Below are 21,033 nucleotides of genomic sequence, written 5' to 3' on the forward strand. Positions count from 1 at the left end.
TTGTTTTTTGGGTAGATTATTTACAAGAACATAATGTTAATAGGTTTTAAATATATAGCTAAAAATATAGGGTATGTGGAGAAATAAGAATAGAATAAAATTGATGGGTAGAGTGTGGAAAAAAAATATATATATATAACTATATATGAAATTTTAAGTTCTTAAAAAAAATGACATATTTAAATTTGTGGAAAAAATATATAAAAAAAAAAAAAGAATATATATTTTTTATATGCATTACGTGTTAAAATTATAAATGTGTTTGTGTACAAATTGAAAATTGGCAAATATATTTGTACGTGTTTATGTATAAATTATTTAAAAAAATTTGCGAATACTTATGAATATATCTTTGTGTACATATGTATGTATATTTTTTTTCCTTTTCACATTTTAAAAAAATATTAACAGCGGAATATATATATATATGCATAGAACTTATAACACAAAAATACTCTGTGTAAAATATAGGTTATATTTTTTTTTTTGTCGTAAAACAAAGTCCTACATTTTTACATATAGTGAGAGTTTCAGTGCAAATGTAGATTTTTTTATGAAAAAAAAAAACATACATAAAATAGGTTGTTTATGGATGTATAAAGGAATATTTTTAAAAAGCTAACTACATTAATAATTTTATAGAATTTTAATTTTTTTTTATTTTTCATTATTTCCACTACTTTTATTGGGATGTCATAAACAAGTATGCTTAAATAATGACATGATTGTTTACAAATTTGTACACGCAGGTTTTTTTTTTTATTTTTTTTTTTCAATGAATGAATAATATATTGCTATTACATTTTAATAGATCATTTTTTATAGAAATAATTTTATGCTTTATTTTACAACTAAAATTAGAATAAAAAGGGATGCACATAACCCTGAACAAAAAAAAAGTGAAACACCATTTTATATATCATCATTTTACATTGTAGAATAGTGTATGTAGTATGTGTATGCTCATATGTTTAGCAGACACAAGTTAGTGAAAAATAAAAATAAAAAATAAATAACAATAATAATAATAATAAAAATTATAGTCTTTCACAATGAGTTCATTCAAGTTGTTAAGAGAATTTAAACATTCTGCAATTTTAAAAATGCATAGACGAAATATTTATACGGTAAAAAAATGATTACAACTAATACAGTTATATAATTAGTATATATTTTTTCCACTTTTAATTTAAAAAAATATATAATTAATAAAATATGAATGCTAATAAATTATAGAGAATAAAATTTTTATGAAATAAATTTATATTATAGGAAATATCAAAGGTTGATCAATATTTACAAAAAGTAAATTCTGATAGTTTAGTGGTAGCCCAGTTTGGGGCTTCATGGTGTGCACCATGTAAAAAATTAAAGCCTATAGTAAGTATTTGAAAAATGAGCATATATACATATGCATTTTTTTATTGATCTTTACAATGATAAAACAGTTATTGTTTATGTTTCATTTTTTTGAAAGTATATTATGCATAAAAATTATATAAAAAATTGTTATATTTTTACTAATATATAAATATGTGCAAATTTTTTTTAATCGATATTTATATTACTATATATATATATAATTATAGATTAAAAAGCTCGGAGAAGAAAAAGAGAATATAGAATTTTTATATATAGACATTGATGAGCTTCCAGGTAAGATCTTATTTTTTTTTAAATCAGTGCCTAATATATTTTTATTGTTAAATATTATGGTGATAAGTTTCATTTTTTTTGTTCTGCATTATGTGGGTTGTCAATATTTTTTTTGTTTATTTTTTTTTTTATTTTTTTTGCTTATTTTTTATTTTCAAGAATTGGGTGAAAACGAAGACATAAATGAGCTTCCCACTGTTTTGCTCAGAAAAAAAGGAAAATATTTAGACAAAATAGTCGGTAAGTTTTAATAAGCATAGAAAGACATAGATATGTAGTAAATGCTTTTAGATTGCAATTTTGTAAAAAAACAATTCGTATTCCTTTTATTATTTTTATTTGTAGGAATGAATGAGCAGGAATTAATGAAATGCATTGAAAAGCATCAAAGTAACTAAAATGATAGTAGTATAATAAAGCAGTCTTTTTATAGGCCCTACATATGTTGGCATGCATGTGAAAGGAAATAATGTATGTACCTTCACAAAAAATGTAAACATATTTAGTGAGATATATTTGAAAATAATTATATTAAAACATATGTATAATTATAGAGTGAATTAACTCGAAATAGTTTGAGATATATGGGTATCAAATATTTCATAGAAAAAATAACACTAATGATAAATAGCATTTAAAAAATTTTGAAAAATAATATCATAATTTGTGTATAATTGCAATGTGTTATTTATTTCATTTACTTTTTTTTTTATATTGTTTATTATTATTTTTTTTAATTCATTAGTTTATTATATTTAATTTATATAGCCTTTAATTTTGTCCTTCCTATAAATACACATATTTATATTTAAGTATATTTATGTATAACTCAATTTTTTATTTATCCTTTTCAGTTTGTTAATTTTTATAAACTATCCTTATTATGTTATTTTTTTTTTACGGTGAAATTTATTTTTTGTAAATCATGCCACACAAAAAAAAAAAAAAACAAAATAAATAAAAAATATAAAATAAAATATAGCAAATATATAAAAGCACGTTTATATATGCATAAAAAATAATGTGTTATTTTTTTACAAAATAATTTATTAAAAAATAAAACTTATAAAAAGGAAAAACATCACTTAAATATATATATATACATACTATATATTTATAATATAAAATTGTCCTATCTTTTTATCCTTCAAATAAGTTTAAGCAAATTCCACTAATATATTTAAGGGTTGATTGTACATGCGTACATTAATTTTTTTATTAAAATATAAATGATTTTAAACTTTTAATTTTTTTTAATTAAAAAAATTCCATAGAATATATGGGTAGATCATTCAAGGTTTTTTTGAGCAACTACGCATACAGGTAATACCATCAAAAAAATATACATTTCATTTAGCATACATTTAGTTACTTTATAAATATATGCATGAGACAGTGGTATATAATATATTGTTTGTGTAGAAAATGAGTCTACAAAGACACTACACATTCACATGTACATAAAATCAATCTATTATATGTGCATAAAATATGAGAGCACACACAATTGTATACCAACTTAAAGAACACTACAAAAAATAAATTATTTTATATTTAAATAGAACGATTATAAACAAGCTTATGATTGCTTAATGAGAGTTTCATTTATAAAACATGTGTGTTCTTTGCCATTAGCCTATGTATAATATATAGCATATTACATATTTTTCTTTTCAATTTTGTGTTTTCTTACTTTAGTTGCTCAGAATGTGGAAACCACCTGTCCGATCCAAGCGAACTTGTTTCTACTTCGTTTAGAGGTAGAACAGGACCAGCATGGCTTTTTTCAAAAGTTATAAATATATGTGAAGGACAATATGAGGATAGAATGATGACAACTGGTCAACATACAATAGTTGATATTTATTGTAGTAATTGTAGAAATAATGTAGGATGGAAATATGAAGATTCATCTGAAGAATCTCAGAAATATAAAAAAGGAAAATATATTTTAGAAAAAGCTTTACTCTCTTTTTTAGTTATTGATAAATGTGGAAAAGAACACAAATTCGAACTTAAATCATCTGATTGTGATTTTTGATACCGCTACTTAGGAGAAGTTTCTTCCTAAGATATATTCAAAAATAAAAAGAAAAAAAAAGGAAAAAAAAAGCATATATTGTACATATATATGCATACAATTAAATGGCATTTAAGTTTGTTTCATTTTATTTATTTCTCTCTATTTTAACAATTTTTTTCACCGTTTTTTTTTATTTATTTATTTTATTATACATTAATGATGGGTAGAACAAAATATACATGTGTGCATATACAAATTACATGCACACTATCATATATTTTACTGTACCGTTCATGCCACAATTTGTTCCCCTTATTAAAAATACACATGTTTGATATTAATTCATTCGTCATTTCCAATGATTTACTGCTCAAATTAATGTTACTATAAAATAAATATACCTACCGAACAAATTAACTTTGCATATTTCATAATTTTCCATTTTTCATTCAAATATACTTTCATTTAATGTAAGAGTAAAATAAAAAAAAAACTAGCCAAAAGGCATAACAATAATGTTCATATTTATAAATGGCTTGCTGCTAAAATAATAATTATTAACTGTTCATAATAATATGGGTAATGTGAATAAATATATTAGCGATTATTTTAAATAATGTTAAGTCTTTAAAAGTGTCGATGCGTGAAAAAAATATATGCACATCAATTATTAAAAAATATTATATTCAAAATTAAACAATTAAGACAAAAAAATGTTTAAACAAATAAAAATATTTTTATTTTATTTCTATCTATTTTTTTTTCTTAAAAACATGGGGGGAGCACTTCATTTAGATAGCATGATATAAATCGAGTTAGGGAAATATGCATATATTAGCAATTATGTATATATAAAAAGCTTCATACACGCAAATTAGACTCCAGTAAGTATGATTGAGTTTTACATTAAATAATTCCTTGATCTCTGTCTGACATATCGAAGAAATCATCTTCATAATTTTTTCGCCTTAGATGATGGCTAGATGAATGTTCTTTTCCTCTTGTTCCTGCTGCTCTACCACCTCCACTATCATCTTTAAGTTCGTATTGATTTTTATCACTTTTATCGTCTATATCTGAATCAAAAAAGTCAGGTGGTACATAAGAGAATTGAACACCTGGGGCATGCTCAATATTCCTTAAGTTTTCTGTTATTTTCATTTTAATTTTACTTAAATGTTCAGGAGAATTATAATTTGGTATACTAGATGGCTGTAAATGTAATTGAAAATCAGGTGCATAATAATCATAATAATCATTTAAACTAATTTGATCAGACATTTCATGATGTTTATTTAAAACAACTCCAGTTTCATATGCCCAACATCTTGATACATTACGTATTGTATATCCTCCACCACCTAAAACTAATAATGGTAAATTATATGAACGTACATGTTCAACACATTTTGCATGACCTTTTATAGTTAAATTAAATCTTCCTAATCTATCACCCGTTAAACTATCTGCTCCACATTGAAGTATAATAGCACCAGGCTTATAAGACTGAACACATTTGTCTATAACAACTTTAAATAAATCCACAAATGCTTCATCTGTTATTCCATCATTTAATGGCACATTAACACTATAGTACTTTCCATGATTAACTCCAACATCTGTTATATCACCTGTACCAGGAAAATAGTCACCAAATTTATGGAATGATACAGTCATAACTCTATGAGTAACATAAAAAGCTTCTTCAACTCCATCCCCATGATGAACATCAATATCAATATACATGACACGAGCATGATATTTTAGCAGTTCTAATATTCCTAAAACAATGTCATTAATATAACAAAAACCACTAGCTTCTGACATTTTTGCATGATGTAAACCACCTGACCAGTTCACGCAGATATCAGCACAATGATGATTTAATTTCGCTGCACCATCAATCGATGCACCTGCGCATGATTGTTGGAATTGAAAAAGGCCATCAAAAACTGGGCAATCAGTAGCTTCTCCAACATTAAACCGTTTTAATTGGTATGTGAAGTCTCGATAATTTTCCATAGATATTGATGATAAAAAATCAATATATTCATAATCATGAAATAAAGTTAACTCATTCACATCACTTTTATGAGGCCTATATACTTCCATATATTTATATAAATTGTATGATACAATTAACGAATGTGTCATTCGAATTCTTTGAGGCTTCATAGGATGACCCGCTCCATAATAATAGCTACCTATATCAGGGTCATGGAAATATGCTACTTTTTTCCTATTCGACATTTTTATACATATACATATGTGAGTTGTTTATATATTTGTACCATCCATACAATGGGAAAGTTTTTAAATAAAGAAAAATAAATATGCTAAGTGGGGAAACTATAAAAAGAGTTATCAATGTAATACTAAGTTTGTAATATTAATAAGTAATTAAATGGAATGTTCTTCGTTAAAAATTGTGTGACAATAGTGTATCCCTATAAATATTTTTTACACCTATAAATAATCATATACATATATATTTATTCAAAAATTTTGTTGTAACAATGAGACTATGTCCTTTAGCTCTTTAAAAAGAAAAAAAAAGCGTTATTACATTTCAGTGAAATTATAGGAAGAGCTATTTAGTTATTTTTTTTATTATTCACAAAAATAATTATAAGGGACACAAAAATATATTTGCATGAACATACATAATATATGTATTTATAATAGGGGACAATTATACATATTTTTATTATTCACCCAAGTGATAAGTTTAAAAATGTATATAAATTAAAAAAAAAAAAAAAAAAACATGTTTTAGCTAGTACATATAAAATATGTACAAAAATGCCCCTCATTTATGCATATAACTAAAACAGTGTAAATTGTATGCACGTATACATATAATATATATATATATGTAGTATATTATATGTAATTTATATAATTACACAATATAATAAAAATAATGTGAATATAAATTTTAAAGAAATATTGAATTATGCATTCTAATAATATGGCTATATTTTTTTTTTTAAAAAAGAAAAAATGAAATATTTTTAAAAGTGACATAATATGTACTAAACGCACATGCATACAATAAAACGAAAACTCATAAATAATTTTAGATTGTATTAAACATATATTATATTTAAAATCAAAAAGGATAATACCAAAATAACATTGATTTTAAAATTATGTGTATATATATAAATATAGCTAAATATATTTTTCGGTTTATTTAATATTAGCTAGCTATCAACCATATTTTTATGACATGTTAATAGAAAAAAAAAAAAAAAAACGGGTTTGAAATTTTAATATATATTTGTAGACTAAATTGTCTTTTTATTTATATCGATATATTTGTATTTTTTTATAAAAATATTTGGTTTTGTTTATAAGCTTGTATTTTTATACTACTATTTTTTTTTATGTCTGGATTTAACCAATTATATATACAATGTATAAATATATTTTTTATGATTAAAATGTTACTACTTTATTTAAATAAAAGGGATATAAACAATTACAATATGATAATATATGCATATATTTGGTGGTACTGTAAAAAATTTATTATGAGAATGTAAATTAGTAGCCATACTAATATAAATAGTATTTCAAAAGTAAACAAAATTAAAACCTTCCATATTGTCTTTTGTTCTTTCTACTTAAGAAATTGAAAATTGTCATAAGATATAATTATTATATCTCATTTGTTTAAGTATGTACGTGTGGGTAAGTATTGCCATATATCTGTATGCCCATGGCAAGGAATTATAACCTTTATATTAAGCTCACAATAAATATAGTCAAATATAGTATATTAAAAAAAAGAAGGAAATAATGGGGGAATATATCCCTCTATATAACACACATGCTGCTTATATATAATTTGGGAAGTTCATTTTTATGTGTATCCTATGTAAGGGATACAGGTCATATTATGTAATTTTTTTAATTTATTCACGCTCATATTTCATTGGTATGCGCTAAAAATAACTTATGTTTGATATAAACAAAGAGTAAATAAATAATTATAATTATGTCATTCTTAATGTGAACATTATTTTATAAAATTATATGTACACATATATAGGAATATAGTGTGTTGAAAAATGTTTACTTATAGTTTAACATGATTAATTATGTATATTTGCAAAGCTTTGAAAATTTATCCTCTTTTTAACGAATATTTATGAGCTAAATGCGATGAAAAAGTACAAAGTATAATATATTTCAAAAAATGAATGAAATTTAAAAGGTCTATAATAATGTAGGAATACTTTTTTTTTCCTTTTTCCCATCACATAAAGTTTAACAGTTAAAAATTATAAAAAAAAATATGTATATGCACATATATATAAAAATAATGAAAAGAAATTTTATTCTTTTTTTATTGTTATATTTGTTGGAATAGTTTAAAAACATTTTGTAAGAATATCAGTATACACATAAATTGTATACATAAATTTATTTAGTATGGAAATACAATGGATAAATAAAAATGTGCATAAACATTTGCATATAATATGGTCAACACAGTTTAATATATACATTTCATTTTTTTGTTTGAGAATGTTCATTTTTTATTACGACATTAAGGCATGCTTATGACCATTTTTTTTACAAAACTTTCATACATGATTTGAAAATAAAAAAAATACAACAACAAAAAATAGAAAGTAAGAAAATGTATGATCTGGTCATATAATATAAAACGAATTTACTTTCACCCAATTTTTATACAATATTCTGTACAATATTCTGTACAACATTCCAAATTTACACACGTTTACTACTACTGCTACTGCTACTACTGCTGCATGTGGTTACTATCTATAGAGTGTACTTATTAGTGAGGACTTGTTTGGTAGTTCATTTATTTAGTAGTTTTTTTTTTTAAATAAACTGGAATGGATAGTGATATAAAAAATTCGGAGGAAGATATTGGGTGTCTAACTAATGAAACAGAAAATGATATATTACGTAGTAAAATTGGGAAAAAAATAGACAAAGAAAATAATGATGAAAATGAAAAAAGTGAAGATATAAAAAAAAAAATGAGTATTATTGAAATACATAAATTTATTAATAGATTAAAAAATGCAAATATAAAAAGCTTAGAAAAAAATGATATAATAAAATTAGAAGATGATATAAAAACATTAAATATAAGTAAATATTTAAGTGAAATAATTAGCTACATTTTAAATTTAAGTATACATATAAATAAATATTCTGATATATTTATTTTGGTAAATATTTTAAAATATATTTATCTAAATTATAATAATGTAGATAATTTAATTGAAAAGTTAATATTTATTAAATTTTTTAAGCTAGAAGAAAAAGATCAAAATTATTTTTTTATTATTTTTCATGATATATATAATAATGTAGACAACCCTAATCTTGCCACTTTAGGGGTAGAAGAAAATTACAATAACAAAGATGATAATACAAACAATTTAAACAAGATTAAGAGTGAGGTTTTTAAAAAAATGATATCATATATTAATAAAGAAAATAATGAAAATATTGAAAATATTGAAAATCAAACTTTTTTATTTCAAAACAATTTTAATGACAAAAGGATGGAGTTTGTTTCTCTTCCTATTTGGACCAACACATCAAATGACATAAATAGTAAAGACAAAATATATTCAAAAAATAATTCAGATAAAAAATTATATATTCAAGAACTTATCAAAAATTGTAATATTGTTAAGAAGATAGAAAACCAAAATAGGTTGAGAAAAATATTATTATGTTTATACTTTGAATTAGTATTACTTAAAATTTGTAATAATAAAGACATGCTAATATATATGTTTATAAATATAACATTTTATTCATCTCTAAATATGGATGTAAATAGTTTAGGGAAAGAAACAGAAAAGGGACTCAAAGGGGGATTATCAAAATTGGGGGTATATTCATATAATATGGAAAAAAAAAATAATGGCAAGTTATCTGAAATAGATACATTAAATATGATTAAAAAGTGCTTGAGTGTTAATACTATAGTTGTCTATGATTATTTTTTTACAAACACAATGAGCTTATTTAGTGATGCCGAAATAGCCAAATCAGATGCATCTCAAAATAAGCTAAGCTTAGACCATATGAAATATGTAAAAAATTATATAATAAATTTTTTTAATATTTTTTACAAATTCTCTATATACAAAATATTGACATATTTATATGCTGAGCATGTAGATAATGAATATCGAAATGGCAATAAAAAAGTTGTATCAAATGAGGATCATTACTTTTTTAAAATATATAATAAAAGTAAAAATTTTTGTCTTTTATTTAGAGACTTAAATAAGTTTAATTTAAATCAGATTCAAATAGATGGTATACAATTGTTAGGGGTTGATAAAGATAGCTATAATTATATAATAAATTCAGACCGTCTAAAAAAGCAAAATGATGAACAAAAACAAAAAAGTAAAACACAAACTTTGCTTGAATTGTCTAGTAATCCATCACTTATTCAAAATAACAACATTTGTGTAGATAGTGAAGAAAATGAAATATGCTATGAATGGAAAAATATCGAGGAAAAAAATTTTTATACAGTTTTTCCAGAATATTCTAATATTAATATAAATTTAAATGATGAGGAAAATGATGAAGAGGATATAATTTTAGAAGGTATTGAGAATGGGGGAGAAAGTGTTTTAAAAAAAAAAAAAAATAAACATGATGAGTTTGTTAATTATACAAATAAAATAATTAATATGACTAATGAAAAGGATGTTGAGAATATGATTATGATATTTTTATTAAATTATAATACAAAGAAAAAAAGGAAAATAATTGCAACAAAACTAATATATTTGAATAAGATTACTCTGAATTTGATTCCATTTTATTGTAGATATATAGCAATTTTAAATAAATATAATAAAGACATTTGTTTGATAATAATAGATGAATTAAAACGCATTATTGAAAAAGATGTAAAAAATAAATTACCATGTCAAAGTAAAAAAACAAAATGTATAAAATATATATGTGAACTAGTTAAATTCAAACTATTAGATATGTCTTATGTATTAGATATTTTAAATTTATTAATAGAACATTTTACACAAGATCATGTAGAATTATGTTTTTATATCTTAGAAAATTCATCCATATTATTACTAACCAATTCAAAGACACATATACGTTTTTTATATATATTACAAAAGTTGAAAAAAATAAAAAATACAAAAAATATACCATCATCGTTAGAAAATGTGTTTGAAGAATGTTGCATTAAAGTAAATAATTATTTAGTAGAGAAAACAAAAAGAAATAATTTCTCTTCAAATAACACACATTTAGATGTAGACACTATTAATAATAGAGGGGATAATGTTTCTAATAAGCTATCTAGCCAAGATAAAAAAAAAAAAAAATATTTTTTAAAAAAGTTGTTACTTCAAGACATGAATAGTGTTGAGGATGAAAATGCATATGAGATTTCTAAATATATAAGGAAATATAATTGGGATGAAACATTTATAAGTCATTTTTTAAATAAATATATTTATAAATATTTAAAATATATGAGTATTAACCAAATAAATAAAATAGCATCTATATTATATTATATAGCAATTTATAAACCTGAGTTTGTAATACATATTATTGATGAGCTGAATGAAAAAATTATAAAAAATTTTGAAGACAATGATTTTAAGACATTTCCATATCTTATACAATATGCACATTTATTTTCAGGATTATATATTTATAAAACAATAAGTTCATCTAATGTTTTTGATTTATTATATTTTTTACTTTCCTTTTCGGATGCTAGTATGTCAAATGCTTCAAACATTTTTGAGATCTACAAATTGTTTTCTCAAAATGTGAAGTTTGTAAAAATGATTAAAGATAAAGTATTAGCAAAAAGGTTTTTACTATCGACCGAAGAAAATGCAGCAATAAACACTAAACATGTTTGTGATTCATTAGGTAAAGAAGTACATGGTAGTGGGAACCCATTCCATTACGATGCTGATATAGAAAGCTGTTCAAAATTCTTGTTTATAAATAATAAGAACCCGATTTTAAATAATATGTTGAAAGATGAAGACAATAGTAGTTTTATTAATATTAGGATGATATGCATAATTATAGAAAACTGTTTTAAATATTTTACTAACATTCCTTTATTAAAGTTTAAGTTAAATATATATTTTTTATTTTTTATTCGATTTTTATTAATATTTGAATCATTACCAATATATATTAAAACAATCACAGATAATATACTAAAGCAAGGGGGTCTAACTATGTCATATTTTAAAACAATAAAAGATGTTGATAATATTTTATTTACAATTTTAAATTATAAATATAAAATATTTCAAAATGAAATAAAAGAGGATCAAAAAAGTAGTGATGAATTGCCCTTCTTTGATTCAGACCTCAACTTTAAACTTGACACAGTTGTAAATTTTGTAAATTTTGTAAATTTTGAAAATGGAATGAAGAGTAAAGTTTTGAAAAATGAGGGTGAAAAAAATTTAGCAACCATCCCTTCGACTAAGCATATAAAGGATGGAAAGCAAAATAAGAATGACAATAAAGTGACATTAAGTGAAAAAAACACAAGTAGCAGTTTGGAAGAATACAACAAAATGGATAGTGAAATTAACCAAATCATAAAGGAGTCTATAGAAGAAAATAGATTAACAAAAAATAAGATAGATAAGTCAGGAAATTTTAAAAAAAAATTTTATTTGCAATCTTTTATTAAGAAGGGATCTGTCAAGTTGTGTTGAAAAAAGAGCTACATAACATGATAGGGATGAACATAATAAAGCATATCCTTATAAAGAAATGGGGTAGTGATATATTCCCTTTTTTTTGTAACCTCTTTCAATATTATGAGGTATTTTATTCTATACTATAATATTGTAGAAAGAAAATAAAATACTTTTAATTTTTTTTATATTTTCAAATTCGTTGTATATAACTGTGGATAGAATAATTCCCCATTTGTTTTTTCATTTTTTATGAATTTTCAAAAAGTACTAAAAATAATTCAAAATAAGAACTAATAAAATAGAGAAAAAGGGGGCCCCACAAAAAGTTAAAAAATAAAATTTTACTTCTATAACATATAAAATAATAGGTATAAATTTATAATATGAAATATTTAGTAATATTGAAGGTGTAGAAAATGGTAATTAATTTCCCATTTCTTTTATTATGCATTATTATTATTATATATTATTATTATATTATTATTAATGTTATATATATTTTTTTAGTGAGAAAAGAGGAAAAATAAAAATAAAAATTTGAGCTAAAAAAATAAAAGGTAAAGGGAATTGATTGATCATAGGATCAACATTTTTTTTGTTTACTATATTATTAAGGGGTATGCAAAAAGTAAGCTGTTAATAATTAAAATGAAAAGGATAGGAAATAGCTAATTCTTTATCCACTTAGGTTATATATATAGTGTACGCCTTTTGATTTATGTTTAAAAAAAAACAGTTGGAAAATCGGCATATATAATATTTAAGGGTGAACCTATTTTTTCTCCATAAATAATATAGTATATACATATATATTTTTTATATAGATAGGCTAAGAATATTATAGCGGTATCTTTCCTGTACTTTTTTTGTACAATTTTTTATTTTTATTTTGTATCTATAATTTCTTTTTTAATATGCTAAAAGAAAAAATAAGGGAAGGGGGGGAATTATAATAATAATAATACACTTATATTATATATGTATATAATTTCTTTTAATAATTTTTATTTTTCTGCATGCATATTTCTATATACTATACTTTTTTTATGCAAATAATGTTAGGTATGCTAACAAAAATAGAAGTTTTTTTTTTTTTGTATTCTTATTATTTATATTTATTTATGATTAACTAAAGGGGTAAAAACAAAATAAGTACATGATTTTAAAAAAATAATATTAATAAAAAAATAAATTAATAAACATATTTTCCTATAAATAAAATTTAATCCGTGTAGATTATAAATAAAATATCGATGGGTCGTTATTGTATTTTTTTTTAGGTGATATTAGGTATATTATTTTTATTTATTTAAATATTTTTTTGTAACATTAGATACTTTTTAGGGCTTTTATAAAAAAAAAAAAAATAAATTAAACCTAAAATTAGCATAATTTTTTTAATTATATATTTAAAAATATAATTAAATTAAAAGAGCATTTTTTTTTAATTTGTATTTAAATTCCAAATTTACTACTTTTTTTTAAAAAAATTAAAATTATTATTATTAAAAATACTATAACAACATTTTTGTAATAATAAATATCATTTTGCAATTTTAGTTTTTTTTTATAAAATTAGTTAAATTTGCTGTTTTTATTTTTAATTTATTTGTTGATATTTCCTAAGTTTACCTAATTAAGTAAAAAGTATTTAGTATAAATACCTTTTAGTATAGGATTTTTTTTTTTAAAAATTTTAGTTTTATTTGAATATTTAGTTTTGTATTTATTTTTTTTATATTTATCAAAATGAAATTCTATAGTGTTCTTGCCATTGTTTTATCCTTATCTTTTATTGGAGCTACAAACACAAACAATAATAATACTGATGCTCCCTCAACAGATCCAACTCCAGATAACCCAAATAATGTAAGCATAAAAAATTTATAAAAAAAAATATAAAAAAATAATATAAAAAAATAATAAATAAAATATTCCCCATATTTCCTATATGGCTTATACTTTATTCTAAATATGCTCTCATTACTTGGGGGTATATAAATAGATAATACTATGAGCCCATGGGTGGTTGGGGGGTTTATATAATTTAATGGGGACTACTCATAGCAACGCTGATAAATATTTATTAGTGTCGTTATGGGTAGTCCAAATGAGGTTTTCACTTTGCATATGCCAATTTATTTATTGGGCTAGCCGTAAAGGCTTTTGAAAATGGCTAGCTAATTTTATACCCCTAATATATATTTTTTTTTTTTTTTGGCAGGATGGAACTGTCCATATTTTAACAAAAAACATTGACTTAAAACAATTACAAGGAACATACTACGAAATTGCAACAAATGCATCTGATAAAATCTTCCCAGGTTTATTATGCAGATGTACTAAATACGATTTCTCCGGCTTAAGAAGAGACGGAAACTCTGGTTACATGTTAGTTAATTATGGATGTGACAGAAATTTCATTTTTGGAGAAAAAAAAACTGAAATGTTATTTAAATTAATTTTAAATAAACCAGTTGATGAAAATACCACCGTTGTTGATGAATTCAACTCAAGTATCTATGCAGTCCAAGGAAACCAACAAATATTATTAAACAGCAACATAAACATTATCTATGCTGAAACTAATGAACAAAATGAATATGAACATATTATCATTGCAGGAACTAAATCAATTGAACCAATGGTAATATTATCCAAATACAGAACTGTACTTTTAGAAACATACAACAAATTATTAAATGCTCTTTACGTCGCTGGTTATGACCCATCCCTCTTAAACTGGCCATTTATCCTCCAAACCGATCAAACTTTCTGTGATTAAACAGTTTAATTGTGGGAAATGCATTTGAAATACAAGCCAAACATATATATATAACATAACTATTGGAAGAAGTTAAATTGTGCATTATATATGTGCAATATTTTACTGAAACAAAATGAAGTAATAAATCAGATCTCCATATAAAGAAGAAATACAATATACTACACAAATTATAATTTCGTGGGAATTATAATAATATTATTTGCTTTATCAATGGTATTATATATAATTCAAATTAATAAAACACCTTTGCAAAATAATAATATAATGTTCTATATAAGTAGCGAATGCCCGTAAATAATATATATTATATATGTGTGTAATCCTTTTTTTTTTAATTTTGGGACTTGATAAATAACCATGAAATAAACAATAAGGAATAACTTTGTGTGTGTGTTAATGTAAGTTTAATATTTTTTTTACATTATATGTATTATATGCATATGTTATATATATGTGTGTTAGATAATTAAATGTATTAGTTATTTGTATTTAATAAAGTACATATATGGGAACAGATTTTCAATTACCGTTAAAAAAAAAAAATAGAGTTGTACTTATGAAATTCAAAAACTCCTGCTTTTGAATTAATTATAAAAAGAAAAAAAAAAAATATAATAAGAATGGTTGAAAACAGGAATATTTCCTAACCCTTTATCTTTTTGGTCTGTTTTTCTACTCTTTAAAGAGTGCGGATTAGTTGAATAACTTTTAGTTAATAAAAAGGTTAAATGGTAAATCCAGCTTGTTTATGTATGCATATCTATGGAAATATCACAGCTAGCCATTTTAATGGGATATATTTTTTTCTATATATAAAATCCTTTATTTTGAATGTTCAATATGAATACCCTAAAAATGTAGTTACAAAATAGCTGCAGTTGTGCTTGCATAATTATACATATATTATACAGTTTTTAAAAATATTTATTTATATTTATGTATTGAATATTTGTTAATTTACCTTTAAAATTATTAAGTGAAAAAAAAAAAAAAAGTATACGCTAAATTATGAACACATGAACGTTCAGAAAAAAATGTGCATTAAATGAAGTATATACAAAATGATTATTTCATAAATATATATAATTTTATTTTTTTTAACTTTTGAATTGTTAAAAAGTAAATTAAATAAATATCTATATTTTTTTTAAATGATAAAGTTAAAAATATAACCTCTTTACGTATGTGCTGTTGCTACATACGTATATACAGACATGAAGCAAATTTGTTTGCTTTTATTTTATATTCGAATTATACAGATATAAAAAAGTATTATACTACGTATGATGCCAGTAGTTTATATTCTTTTATTAGATTTTATTATACTATATAGATAAAGCATCGTTTATATTTCTCTATAGCGTCATGACCAAAATTAGTAAACACAATTTACTTTTGAAATATAAAGATAAGGATGATTTTATTTATAGCCAACTCTTGAATATTCTGGAATACCCATTTAATGAAATAGTAACAAAAAAAAAATAAAAAAAAAAAACGGAATTTTATGAAATACAACCATAAATGTCTTTCCACTGTTCAGTAAATCATGGCTCTACAATTTATGTCGTATACACTTTTGCTTAAAAATGATATATTGTTTATTTATATTTATTTTTTTTTTTTTTTGCATTCTATCATATGGGATAGTTTGAATATGCGGATGGAAATATTTATATTGGAGAAACTGAAAATAAAAAAAGACATGGTTACGGCTTTTATATATATGAAGATATTAAGGCAATATATCAAGGGTAAGGAATATTCCGTTTTAGCATTTTAAATATAACTGCATATCTCCATCGCTTTTAATTATTTATTCTTGCTTTGACTATCCCCTCATAGGCAATGGAAGGAAAATTCAAAAAATGGATACGGAATTTTATATAATAAAAATGACGTGATTTATTCAGGTAAATTATTAAACAGCCAAATTGTTGTAACAATGTAATTTATATAAAATTTGTTAAAAATATAATGTTGATAATGGAAAATGGGCTACTAAATTTTCACTTGTTGTGTATGTGTATTTTTTTTATTTTATTTCATAAAAGTTTGAAAAAAAAATTGAATAATAGAAATCGGATATTATATGTCCCAATTTTTATGACTTGTTCAGGTGAATGGTTGAATAATATTTCACATGGTTTTGGATGTAGTTATAAAAAAAAGAAAATATATTTTGGTTGTTATAAATATGGTTTAATGAATGGTGTAGGAATAGTAAAGAAAAATAAAGGTTTAAATTTATGTTTATTTAAGTCAAATGCAAAAAAAGTAGGAATTGAAATTTCTAAAAATATGGAAATAAATATATGTTTATATAAAGATAATGAAATATATTTTAAAAATAAACTATCTAAATATTTCCCTTATTATAAAGACAATAATATATCTCAAAATATTCAAACTGAAGTTTTTTATAAAATATTAAACATAGACAAATCAGCAATTGATAATGAAATAGAATATAATGAAAATTGTAAAAAAAATAAAAGTACATCATTAATATGTGAAGAAGATATAAATAACGTAACTAAGAATACAGACACAAATTTTAATTTAAAACATTTTTTAGGAGTACAATCAAAAAAATTCAAATATATAAAAAAAGATTATTGTGATGTAAATAAATCAAATAGCTTTTGCACACCTTATGATAATTACTGTTATTCTTTACCAAGTCAAAAAAAGTTTAATAAAAAAATTAGTAATTATTCTAATCCGGTTTATGACAACCCTTTGACAAATAATAATAATAATAACAGTATGAATACTTCTAGCATTCCAAAACATATATATAGATATTCGGTGCCTATAAATAGTTATATAAATCAAAGCGACAATGATATGTTGCCATTCGAATTTGACAAAATTGATAAACTTGATAAAATTGACGATCATATTTACAAGTCGAATATGTCTAGCCAAGTAAGAATGACATATGAAAAAAATAAGAGAGTAAAAAAAAAAAAAAAAAAAAAAAATTCCCATTTAAAACGTGTAAAAGCTAAAATATTGAATAACGAGAATTATTTATTTCATGAATTAGATTCAAATAGTTCAAATTATTTTTCTGAAAATATGACAAGAAATATTAGTAACTATTCAGATAGCGAAAAGTTAAAAAAAAAAAAAAAAATAATAGTTAAACTGATAATAAAAAAAAAAGAGAATATGGCTTGTCTTTTGGATAGTCCAAATTTGAATAATGATAAAACAAGCATACCACAAAAAAAAAATCGTAATAAAATAAAATACACATTATTTGTTAATAAACATATTATGAAATATTTTTGTAGAGATAATAAACAAATACTAAATGATAAAGTAAGTGAATTAAATTATTATAACGGTTTAAAAACAGCTAGTATGCAAAGTAGCGATAAGTTAGAAGGGGATTATTTTATGTCTCATGGTAGTGGAACAAATGAGGGTATAGCTAAACAAATTATGCCCAAATTGGAAAAAATAAAAAGAAAAAAAGAAAAAGAATTATCAAAGTATATATATTTATTAAATTATTTAAAAGAAATTAACAAAAAAAATAAAATTGAATGTATTTATCAATGGAGAATAGAACATATTTCTATTTTATTATATCTTTTTGAATTAGATGAATATATTCCATCATTTATTTCTAACAATGTCGAAGGATTTCATTTTTTTATTATGAGTAGAAAAATATTAAATGAATTAGGAGTATATAAAAATGAACATATATATTTTTTTATGAATTTTATCAACACATTTAATAATATACATAATATATATTTACAAATTTTTTTAAAATGGGAACAACTAAATAAAAGCTTATTCTCCTTAAAATATAATCTAATAAGAAATAAAGATTTAACTATTTTAAAAAAATTAAAAAAATCGAAGAACTTATATTTGGGCTATTATGGAAATTGTTTTGTATGCTTACGTACTATCAAAAGTGTAAATTTTATGTCTAATTTGAAAATAAAAAAGGAAGAAAAAAATATAGATGAAATAAATGATAGTGATATTGTTCGATCGTATACTAAGGGGCATGATAAAGTTGTGTGCAGTCACGAAAAAATTGAAATAGAAAAAAAGGATGACATAGACAAAACACAAAATAATAATAACCTACATAATCTAAATATTCAAGAAAAAGGTAAGCAAAACTCTTTTATAGGAACAAATTTATTTAATAGTGCCCAAAATTTGTTATTTGACGATAGGCCAAAAGAAAATATTTTCCGAGCATTTGAAAGTATAAAGAATAATATATTAAGTTATAAAAATAGTAATATTAATATATCTGAAAATAATACAAAGTTTGAATTATTCGATGATGGGGGAAAGGGAATTGAAAAAGAAAAAAATATTAACCAATTAAACGAGTATAAAAATGATTTTTTAGAGAATGGTCGAGATAATAATAACACATGTGAATACTTAAAAATGATTTGGGATTATAAAAATATGGATAGATATATGAAAAAAATAAGTAGAAGAATATGTTTTATAAAAGAACATTTTATTATGTCTAATGTAAGACATCCAAACATTGTGGAATATATTGGTAATATTATTACTTGGAAAAAAAATAAAAAAAATAAAAAAATACGAGAACATTTTGGTTTGGTTTTTGAATATATCAAGGGAAAACGTTTATATGATATTTTATATAATAAAAAGAAAAAAAGAAATAATAAAGAAAATGAAAAAAAATATGTCCATAAAAATGATAGTAAAGACAACATATATAATGGATATAAAAAATGGAAATTAAATAATAAGGTTATTTTAAAAGTTTTATACGAAATCTGTCTTACTCTACATTATTTACATGAAAAAAATATATATCATGGAAATATAAACAGTAAAAATTTATATATAACAAAAAATGGGAATGTAAAAATATGTAATTTTAAAAATGCACACATTCAAAATTATTATGACTATAAAGCTAATATTCAAAATCGACCTGAACGTTCAGAAAAAAAAAATACCATTTATTATAATTTGAAAGCAAATAATTTTATACCACTTCCATATATTACATATATTAATTATACAAAACAAAACATAAAATATATTGATGAAATAACATCAGCACCATTCTTTTTATATACAAACACATTTAATTTAAAACTTATAAATAATCTTAAAAGTATATATACAGCACCAGAGGTTTTGAGAGGTGAAGAATATACAAATAAAAGTGATATATACTCATTAGGTATAATAATGTATGAGCTTATATTTGAAACATTACCATTTAAGAATAAACATAATAATAATTTTAATTTATTTCTTTCTATTTTAATATCTACATGTTATTTTCAAAATTATATTTATTTTGATATGAATAAATTTAAAAATAATAATATAATGTCTCATATTTTTATAAATATTACAATTCTTATAAAATTATGTCTAAATCCAGACCCATCAAATAGGCCTACCTCAAAATATTTATATAACTATTTTAAGAATATCCTTGATATTTTAAAAATTATGAAAAAAAATAATCAGGAAATTCTCTAAATATAAACCAACTACATCCTAATCTTGGAATTAGGTACGTTTCCGTATGTTTAGAAAATTTGTAGGCTGCTGGGAATGGTTTCTCACTATTATTTTTTGTTTATGTAATCATTTTTATTGTGTATTTTTCATTGTTTATTTTTTTTTGTTATTTTATTATTCTTTAAACAACTAACTAGCCATTTTAAAAATTAATTAAATGCCAGCTTTGCATACATGTGCGACCGATTTTTGCTATTTTTATTTGCTTAATCGGAAAAATGCTTTATGGCAGAATAAATAATATATATGTAGAACAAAACCAAAGA

At 22.2% G+C, this 21,033-nt stretch overlaps 6 protein-coding genes across 6 annotated transcripts; 5 read left to right on the forward strand and 1 right to left on the reverse strand.

Moving 5' to 3' along the window:
- Nucleotides 1–1,052: 1,052 nt before the first annotated feature.
- PVVCY_0802380 (thioredoxin-like protein 2, putative) lies at nucleotides 1,053–2,054 on the forward strand (the record flags this gene model as incomplete). The annotated part of the gene is made up of 5 exons (XM_037634253.1): nucleotides 1,053–1,127; nucleotides 1,273–1,380; nucleotides 1,590–1,656; nucleotides 1,816–1,896; nucleotides 2,002–2,054. 5 exons carry the CDS (start codon nucleotides 1,053–1,055, stop codon nucleotides 2,052–2,054), a joined length of 384 nt encoding a protein of 127 aa, XP_037490374.1.
- Nucleotides 2,055–2,935: 881 nt separating this feature from the next.
- PVVCY_0802390 (zinc binding protein (Yippee), putative) lies at nucleotides 2,936–3,697 on the forward strand (the record flags this gene model as incomplete). Its single annotated transcript, XM_037634254.1, has 2 exons — nucleotides 2,936–2,979; nucleotides 3,355–3,697. The coding sequence occupies 2 exons, from the start codon at nucleotides 2,936–2,938 to the stop codon at nucleotides 3,695–3,697; spliced, it is 387 nt and encodes a 128-aa protein (XP_037490375.1).
- An 888-nt stretch (nucleotides 3,698–4,585) lies between these two features.
- PVVCY_0802400 (histone deacetylase 1, putative) lies at nucleotides 4,586–5,929 on the reverse strand (the record flags this gene model as incomplete). The annotated part of the gene is made up of 1 exon (XM_008627038.1): nucleotides 4,586–5,929. The coding sequence occupies one exon, from the start codon at nucleotides 5,927–5,929 to the stop codon at nucleotides 4,586–4,588; it is 1,344 nt and encodes a 447-aa protein (XP_008625260.1).
- A 2,624-nt stretch (nucleotides 5,930–8,553) lies between these two features.
- On the forward strand, nucleotides 8,554–12,429 carry PVVCY_0802410 (conserved Plasmodium protein, unknown function; the record flags this gene model as incomplete). Its single annotated transcript, XM_008627039.2, has 1 exon — nucleotides 8,554–12,429. One exon carries the CDS (start codon nucleotides 8,554–8,556, stop codon nucleotides 12,427–12,429), a length of 3,876 nt encoding a protein of 1,291 aa, XP_008625261.2.
- Nucleotides 12,430–14,163: 1,734 nt separating this feature from the next.
- PVVCY_0802420 (conserved Plasmodium protein, unknown function) lies at nucleotides 14,164–15,199 on the forward strand (the record flags this gene model as incomplete). The annotated part of the gene is made up of 2 exons (XM_008627040.1): nucleotides 14,164–14,283; nucleotides 14,639–15,199. The coding sequence occupies 2 exons, from the start codon at nucleotides 14,164–14,166 to the stop codon at nucleotides 15,197–15,199; spliced, it is 681 nt and encodes a 226-aa protein (XP_008625262.1).
- Nucleotides 15,200–16,567: 1,368 nt separating this feature from the next.
- On the forward strand, nucleotides 16,568–20,725 carry PVVCY_0802430 (protein kinase, putative; the record flags this gene model as incomplete). Its single annotated transcript, XM_037634256.1, has 4 exons — nucleotides 16,568–16,672; nucleotides 16,853–16,956; nucleotides 17,048–17,115; nucleotides 17,322–20,725. The coding sequence occupies 4 exons, from the start codon at nucleotides 16,568–16,570 to the stop codon at nucleotides 20,723–20,725; spliced, it is 3,681 nt and encodes a 1,226-aa protein (XP_037490376.1).
- Nucleotides 20,726–21,033: the final 308 nt, after the last annotated feature.

This window comes from Plasmodium vinckei (genome assembly GCF_900681995.1).
Source record: "Plasmodium vinckei vinckei genome assembly, chromosome: PVVCY_08".
Lineage (NCBI taxonomy): Eukaryota > Apicomplexa > Aconoidasida > Haemosporida > Plasmodiidae > Plasmodium > Plasmodium vinckei.